General features: G+C 43.7%; 1 protein-coding gene across 1 annotated transcript in view; it reads left to right on the forward strand.

Moving 5' to 3' along the window:
- Window positions 1–8,400, forward strand: part of LOC308670980 (CD209 antigen-like protein C) — a 10,191-nt gene extending 1,791 nt beyond the window's left edge. Inside the window, exons 2-6 of the mRNA XM_081332859.1 lie at window positions 860–970; window positions 2,428–2,514; window positions 4,727–4,893; window positions 6,692–6,795; window positions 8,175–8,400. Coding sequence (XP_081188985.1) covers window positions 860–970; window positions 2,428–2,514; window positions 4,727–4,893; window positions 6,692–6,795; window positions 8,175–8,340 — 635 coding nt within the window. The 3' untranslated portion in view covers window positions 8,341–8,400. The remainder of the gene's footprint in view (window positions 1–859; window positions 971–2,427; window positions 2,515–4,726; window positions 4,894–6,691; window positions 6,796–8,174) is intronic.
- Window positions 8,401–8,700: the final 300 nt, after the last annotated feature.

Here is an 8,700-nt window from a genome sequence, read left to right on the forward strand (position 1 = left end):
TAGGAGACCCTATCCCATTTCAGACAAATGGCTGTCCAGTCCCTTCTTAAAAACCTCCAGTGTTGGAACACCCACAAGTTCTGAAGGCAAGCTTCTCCACTGCTTTATTTATTTATTTATTTTATTGGATTTGTATACCGCCCTATTCCCGTAGGACTCAGGGCGGTTTACAGGGCAGTTAAAACCATGAATAAAAAAAATTAAAAACAATTAAAACAATTAAATTAAATTCAAGCCCCAAGAGTAAATCTAAAACCCAGTTAAATTAACAGCCCCACAGTCTGGACCAAACAGATCGAAGAGCCAAGTTTTCAGGTCCCGGCGAAATGAGCGAAGGTCGGGGGCAGTCCTAAGTTCTGTGGGTAGTTGGTTCCATAGGGCAGGCGCACCTGATTGTTCTCCCTACCAGGAAAATTCTCCTGAGTTCCAGATTGATCAGTTCCCATCCATTGCTTCTTGTCCTGCCTTCTGGTGCTCTGGAGAATAGCTTGTCTCCCACTTCTTTGGGGGCAGCCCCTCAACTATTTGGAAGACTGCTATCATGTCACCTCTGCTCCTTCTTTTTTCTAGACTACCCATACTCACTTCTTGCAATCATTCTTCATAGGTCTTAAACTCCAGGCCTTTAATTATCTTAGTTGCTCTTCTCTGCCCATTTCCCAAAGTCTCAACATCTTTTGTGGTAATGTGGGGACCAAAACTGGATGCGGTATTCCAGGTGTTCTTCAAAAGCTCTTCAAAAAGATGTTGTTTTCAATAAGATGTTCTTCAAAAGGATGTTGGCTTGGTGAAAGCAGATGGTCCAAGCATCAAGAGGGCACCTTCAAACCTCAACCTCTATATGCCTTAATCACTTTAGACAATGCACTGCTTGCTGAAGACTGGAGTCCTTACGATGAGCCTATGAAAAAACTAAGGACTACTTTGTCAATTGGACTTAGGAATCGTAACGTCATGTATTACCAAAATCGTAAGTGGAAAAAGGTGACCCTGACTTGTGTCTGACTAGTTGGGGACCACAATCCTACTGGGAGGCCAGGGAGGTCCTCTTCCTAAAGGCCCAGCCTGCCAAGTAACATCATGGTTGGAAGAGGTTGTAGGAATGGCGTGGATTCTGTCTGGCACAGTAATAACACAAGGCTACGGGTGCCCCTTCGTTCAAGGGGGTCTTGCCCAACACCAGTTCCGGGCTTAGTCTGCCCTCCGTAGCGAGGCTTATGAACCACCTCCTGGCAGCTTCTCCTTGTGGTGTGTTTACCTCTGCTTCGCGGATCTCCGGCCCTGAAGAGTTTGCTTTTCCAACTATTGATCCTGGAAGTGACTCTCGCCCTTCCCCCAAAGTCTCCCTCCATAAGGAAGGTGGGTTTTTTGACCCCCGCAAGGAGGTCAAGTGATACCCAGTCAGTAACCTGGAATTAGGGTGAGCCCAAGGACCTGTTTAAGGTGGCTTGCTGTTCCAGCCTTGGTGGAGCAGTGGGCTAATGCCTCCTTAAGTAACACCAGCTGCCTGCAATTAGTGCAGGTTCGCATCCCACCAGGCTCAAGGTTGACTCAGCCTTCCATCCTTCCGAGGTAGGTAAAATGAGGACCCAGATTGTTGGGGACAATTAAGCTGACTTTGTATTAATGCCGCTCGGGGTGTGTGTGAAAGCCCTAATAAGCAGGCATATACATAGAATGAAGGCTACTGCTAAGCACATTGGTTTGTGCTTAAATTGTAAGCCGCCCTGAGTCTTTGGAGAAGGGCGGGATATAAATGGGATTAAAATAAAAATAATGAGGGTTTGTGCCGATTGCCAGCAAAGCCAGGTAAGGGTAGCAGTTCGAAAGGAAGCAGAGCATGATGTGAGGGCAAGGGGCGGGCAAGGGGACAACAAGCCCCTTCATCGGGACGGAGGGCTTCGGAAACCTTGGCTGAACTCTGCAGCCTTGAGCAGCCCCTGTGTGGGGAGCCATCTGAGGATTAGGGGCTGTGGAGTCCTTGGTGCTCTCTGAGCCTGGTTGGGTTTTGGGGAGAAATTTCATTACCCAACTAGCTAACATCTTCAGCCCTGAAGACGATATCTCTAAAAACACAATAGCCAAGCTCAGAGGCCACCAAGGACGCCACAGTTCATCCTGAAGCTCCAAATATTCTCTTCTCTAGATAATTCTAGGTCTGTTTGGCCAGACTGGGAAGTTTTTAATAAAATCTCGAAATGCTCGAAAATAATCCCATCCTCCCAATCCTCACTGCACTTTCCTAGACCTTCGGGTGGGGGGGCGGGGGTGGGGAGGCATTTCCAAAGCCTTTAAATCCGCCAGGGTGTCTCCATGCAAGTGTCCGTTCTGTGTGTGGAACAGGAAATCAGCTTGTAATTGCATCTGAGTCCTTCGGGAGAAGGGCGGTATACAAATTAAATTATAATAATAATAATCTGGTTTTAGCTCTGAAGGTGTCAGCCATAGTAGAGGACCTTCCGAAACATATAAAGGACTCTGAAGTTGCCTACAGTGCAGAGAAAAAGAAGTATCGTAAGTCTTTTCACTTGAAAAAAAGATTACTATCTCTTATTTGTTCTCATTTTATCCCAGCAGAGTAAAGAACACCATTTGTGTATCCTGTACTAAAGATTTATAAGTTTGTTTTTTGCTTAATATAATTCTTCTGGGAAAAAAGAAAATCTTTTCTTTTCTTTTCTTTTCTTTTCTTTTCTTTTCTTTTCTTTTCTTTTCTTTTCTTTTCTTTTTCCTTCCTTCCTTCCTTCCTTCCTTCCTTCCTTCCTTCCTTCCTTCCTTCCTTCCTTCCTTCCTTCCTTCCTTCCTTCCTTCCTTCCTTCCTTCCTTCCTTCCTTCCTTCCTTCCTTTTTGTCCTGGAGTGAAAAATGAACTCCCTCTTCCTCCTTCACCTTCTTTTTTCTTTCCCTTTTTTAATCCTCCTTTCTCCTTGTCCTTGATCTCCCTTCTAACTCTTCCCCCTCCTCCCCTCTTCCTCCTTACGACCACAGCTGAGCCCCCAATTTCTGTAGCTAAGCAAAAAAAACAGTTGTTAAGTGAGTTTTTCCCCATTTTACAACTTTTCTTGCCACGTTCGTTAAGTGAATCACTGCAGCTCTTAAATTAGCAATACGGTCGTTAAACGAATCTGGCTTTCCCCCGCTAACTTTGCTTGTCAGAAGGTCGCAAAAGGGGATCACGTCACCCCGGGATGCTGTGACCATCATAAATGTAAGTCAGTTGACAAATATCTGCATTTTGATCACGTGACCGTGTGTGTGTGTATGTGTGTGTGTGTGTGTGTGTGTGTGTGTGTTGCATTGGTCGTAAGTGGGAAAATGAGCGTGTTCCTTTTTTCAGTGCCTTTATTAACTTAATTCATCATTAACACTTCTGATCAGAGTTGTGGGCTGAAACGCAAACGTTTGATGCCCAGGCGGATTGTACTACAGAACCGCCACCTACAAGCAGGATTCATAAACTAGACAAGGACGTAAAAGTATCCCTGGGGGAGCCCTTGGTGGACGGCCCACCTGGTCCGCCAGTGGTCGCTCAGGTACCTTCAGGAAGATTACCAATATAGGCCGGAGGTCAGCGGCCTCCTCCTGCTGTTGCTTCCCAGGAGCTGGCAGGGATCAGCGGGGAGGCACCAGCCATCAAGAGTAGCAGCAAGGATGGGGTATGCTCAATTTTGGAAGGTAAATTATACCCCGCCGGATGAAGTTATAATTAGGAGAATACTTGATTGTGCAGAAGCAGACACATTGACCAAGAAGTTGAAGGGTAAAGAAGAGACACCAGCATTTCTATCATGGAATAAATGGTATATTTGGATGGATAAAAGATTGAAGAAATGAGGGTGGCTTGGAGGTTGGTCAAAAATGAAGTGATATAGTCTTTGTTAATGAATAAGCTTTGGAGTTGAATGGTTATAAGAGACTTAATGAGTGGAATATAACTGTTAGTTTAGAAGTAGATATAATGTGAAATTTTTGAAATGGTTTTCAATTTTTCGATTTCTTCGTTTTTTGTATATTGTAAATGTTTTTTTTTGTCTTTGTTGGTGTATGGTGTGTTTTTAACACGAAATGTAAATAAAGATTCATTTATTAAAAAAAACAGTAGCAGCTGCTGGATTAGGCTCCAATGTGGGGCTCAGAGCCAAACGGAGCCTCCTGGGTCTGGTGGCGCAGTGGTGAGAATGCAGCATTGCAGGCTGACTCTGCCCACTGCCGGGAGTTCGATCCTGACCAGCTCAAGGTCAGCTCAGCCTTCTATCCTTGCAAGGTCGGTAAAATGAGGACCCAGATTGTTGGGGGCAACAGGCTGACTCAGTAAATCGAGGGCTGTAAAGCGCTGGGAAGAGGTGTGTAAGTCTAAGTGCTGGTGCTTCCCTACAGTGAAAAAAGGGATGTGGACAAAGGCCATGTGAATGGGTTGAGCCTCTAGCTGCCTGATCATTTGTTTAGAGGGCCATCCGTCAAAATGAGCTCCGTGATATTAGTGACCAGGCCGTGACTGAAGACACGGTGCTCTGCATTGTAGGGCGCACCCCAGGGGTGTGTGAAATGTCTTGGGCTTCTGCTAAGCCAGAAATAAGAGCATTTGGGCTTTTGAAGGGATTGAGCCCCAACTGAATTCTGGTTTTAATGTGTTGAGGATCCACAGACGCAGTTAGATGCAAAACCCGAAATCACTCAACGCGGATTCTGCTAACATATATTCTTCTCTTTGTTTTAATTCCTCTCAGAAACTCTGTACCATAAAGGAGTGAAGTTTGGTAGCGACTGGAAGCTTTTTGGCTGGAATTTCTATTATGTTTCAAAAGCAAATGAAAGGAAAACTTGGCACGATGCTGAGTACTTCTGCAAGTCCAGAGATTCCCACCTGACCTCCATCCTGAATGAGAAAGAACAGGTTGTGTATTTTTTTCTTCTTTTCCTCCTCGTATTTGGGGGCTTTCAACACAGAACTCCACCTTGGCTAAATGCTTGCATCTTCTGTTCTCCTCTGTCTGTTGTTTTAAATTTCCATGCACAAATGCTTGACAGCTTTTTTGCAAACGTGGTTGCATTTGCTCCTTTCTCATGTAATTCGAAGCAGCAGTCTGCAAACTGATCAAGGAGAGACGCAACCTAGAACTAAGGAGAATTTCCTGACAGTGAGAACAATTAACCAGTGGAACTGCTCACCTCCAGTAGTTGTGGGTGCTCCAACACTGGAAATTTTTAACAAGAGACTGGACAGCCATTTTGTCAAATCTTTTTTCTTGTCCTCAAACTTATTTTGTAATCATAGGGTATATGTTATCTTTTCCGTGTCCAGTATTTCCTGTAAGTTTTTTCCATCTGGGTTAAGTCATACTTTCTTTTATTGTTAAGTTCCATTTTGAAATCTCTCTCCTAGGTCTCGTATTCAGTTGTCTGTTTTTTCTCTTCACTCTGTTTTTATTTTCTGAGAATTTTTGTGTTGTAAAGTTAAATTGGAGATGTGTTCATTTATATTTTCAAAGTTATTTTTAATTTCCTTGTGGTTTGAGATCATTGTTGTTTGGATTAGTTGAAACATAGCATAGATCTCCTTGTGAAAAGTATTTGATTTTTCTTGGTATATTCTTTCTGCAGATCTCTGGTTTTCCTTTCTCTGCAGACAGCTTTAAAGTCACAGTTGAGTTAGTATTTATAATCCCGAAAGGTCATTTTTTTCATAAAATTTATAATTCTCACTTTGTAGATAGCCCAAAATGTTTTCCTTTTTGTCACAGCTGGTCTCTGTTATTAAGACATTGAAGGTCACCAAAACCAAGTTATCTTTTCCTGAGCTTTGCCAGTCCCTGTAATAAAGCAACTGCTGTTGTATATTTTCATCCACCTCTAGATGTCAGCACCAGTCAGTAATAGACAATTGTTTACTTCTATTTTCATGGTTTAAAAGGAAAATCTTAACATATTCCACTGATTTCAAACTTATCCAAATTAAGTCTCATATTCATTTCATTTCAATATATTTCTGTTCCTCCTGAAAAGTTTAATTCACCGCTTCCATCTGTAGGAGGGTGGGACAAAGATCCCCCCTTCTCACTTTCGGAGGCTTTTTGCTTCTTGGGGTTTTTCTTTTCTTCCCCCCCCCCAGGAAATCAATTTTCAAGTAGAAGAGAGAAAATCACTGTTCTTACCCAGTTCCAAACACGTTGTTTACAGTCAACTTAAAAGTAGTGCTTTTGGGCTTCGGCTGCTTGTAGCTTGGGCTAGACTCTGAAGTTAAGCTAGCCTTAAGTTAAGCTCCTGGTGGTTTCTGAAGGGCTTTCCCAAAACTGATCGGATTGATCTCTCCACAACTGGCAGGACTTCCTTTCTTCTTTGTTGCCTCTATGGGGCAACCTCAGGCCCATTTAGGGTCCCCTAGCAGGCAGAAATCAGCTGTAGGGTGCGGAGCCCCGTAATCCCTCGGCTACTGCACTTCTGTGCAAAACCGGAAGCCTACTACCCACATTCTTGGCGTGCTTTCGCTGAACAAGGGTGACGTGACTTAACTCAACACAGAATGGAGCTGATTTTTTGGGGGGCAGAGTGGAGTCCTTTGGAGAACAACAGTAAACTGTTCATAGTTAATTTTAGGCACTGGGGCTACACAAACCCAACCCCGAATCTCTTGAGTATGGAATCCTGACTTGTGAAGCTGCTCCATCTTCCTTTTCATTTTGGTGTCTTTGCAGAAGTACATCTCTTCCAAGCTCAATGAGTCTGCCTGGATTGGCCTAACGGACGAAAATGTGGAAGGCTACTGGGAATGGTCAGACAACTCCAGATTAATAGTAAAGTGAGTCTCCAGGATATGATCATTTGAAAAGCCGTGCTTAAAAGTGGAAGCTTTTCAGACATTGTGGTCAGATTTAGGCTCCAGGCAGCTCGGATTGGCCTGGGTGCTACAGAGCACGCTTAAGGCTAGCAGGGCTTATGCTAAACACAGAGTTTATGCATGCCTCCTGTCGGCCTGTGATGCACTGGACCCGGACAAAACAACAACATTACGGCTTTGTACAATGGCCTGCGTTCACATAACCTGCTGAGAAAATGGGCTGCGTTTCCAGACAGAATCAAGAACGACCCAACCATGCCTAATGTCGTGTGAACGCAGTTCATTTGTCCCAGTTCTTGGTCCAAGGCAAGCTATGCTTCGGAATGGAGCAAAGGTTTTGGCCTTTGGATGTCCCAGGCAATTGGTCCTCTTCTCTTTTGCATGCGAGCCCTGCAAATTCCAGCCGAAGCAGCACACATTGGCCTGCTCTTGCGTCTCCAGGGAACCTGCCAACCTTCACGGACTCTTTTGCCTGGGAAAGTGAATGAGGGGGAGGGCAGTGGGGAGAAGAAGGGCAAATCCCCCAGACATCCTCTACTCCTTCTTATCTCCACCTCCACTCTACGTTGTCTTTCCTTTAAACAACTTTGTACTCCTTTGGCTGCATGTAGGAGACCACCAAGGTCCCTTCCCGCTCTGTTCTATTCTATTCTATTCTATTCTATTCTATTCTATTCTATTCTGTTCTGTTCTGTTCTGTTCTGTTCTGTTCTGTTCTGTTCTGTTCTGTTCTGTTCTGTATTCCATTCCGTTCCATTCTATTCTATTCTATTCTATTCTGTTCTGTTCTGTTCTGTTCTGTTCTGTTCTGTTCTGTTCTGTATTCCATTCTATTCTATTCTATTCTATTCTATTCTATTCTATTCTATTCTATTCTATTCTATTCTATTCTATTCTATTCTATTCTATTCTATTCTATTCTATTCTATTCTATTCTATTCTATTTCATATATTCTATTCTATTCTATTCTGTTGGTCCTGCCCCAACTTGGACCCTTAAGTAAGAAAGACCCTTGACTTTACTAAAGGCAAAGTCAGAGCTGAGGTTTGTGCACCAAACTTTCCCGGTTGACTTTCCCGATCCAGTTCCTCCACCCTTGCCGGTCTCTTATTGTCCAATTATATTTCAATAAACTGTTTTGGGAACTGTCTCTGCAACGGTGGGCAGATTGGTGAGCCGTTGGATTCCGTTCTCAGTGCTTTGACCTTGAGATGGTGTTTCTGGAAGGGACGATGAGTCATGAGTCCCCCCCCCTCCAGACCGGCTCCCTCCCCCCCTACTTTATGGCAGGCTTGAGGGTATGAGGGCAGTTCTGACACCTCCCTGTCTGTCTTCTCAGATACTGGGCCGAGGGCAATCCCGATGGATCCGTCAGTGATGGAGAAGCAGATGAAGACTGCGCTGCCATAAAACCCTCAGGAAGCGATTTGAATTGGATCGATGCTAGTTGCCAAGAACTTAGAAGATGGGTTTGTAAGGAGATTATAGAATTTGAAAACACATAAAATTTCCTCAACCATGTTAACTGAAACAGGATTAAATGTGGAGAAAGATGACTTTTTAGAACCAAACCTCATTGGAATTCTATAGCAATCACAAAATAAACAGGCATCTCCAAGTATTAGACTCTCCCGTATGATACCTATAGAGGCAAGCCACAGGCACACACACACACATACTATAACTTTTGAGATAGTGTATATGGAAATAATCTTTAGGCCGCATCTGAGCACAGCAATTCACTTCTCTCTATATTCTTCTTTCAAACTACTGAGACACACAGAGTTGCCACTTCATAATTTCCATCAAAGTCAACAAATAGCAAAAGAACGAAAACTGGAATAGAGTCTCTGACAGATGCTTGC

This window comes from Vipera berus, assembly GCF_964194415.1.
Source record: "Vipera berus genome assembly, chromosome: 7".
NCBI classification, from domain to species: domain Eukaryota; kingdom Metazoa; phylum Chordata; class Lepidosauria; order Squamata; family Viperidae; genus Vipera; species Vipera berus.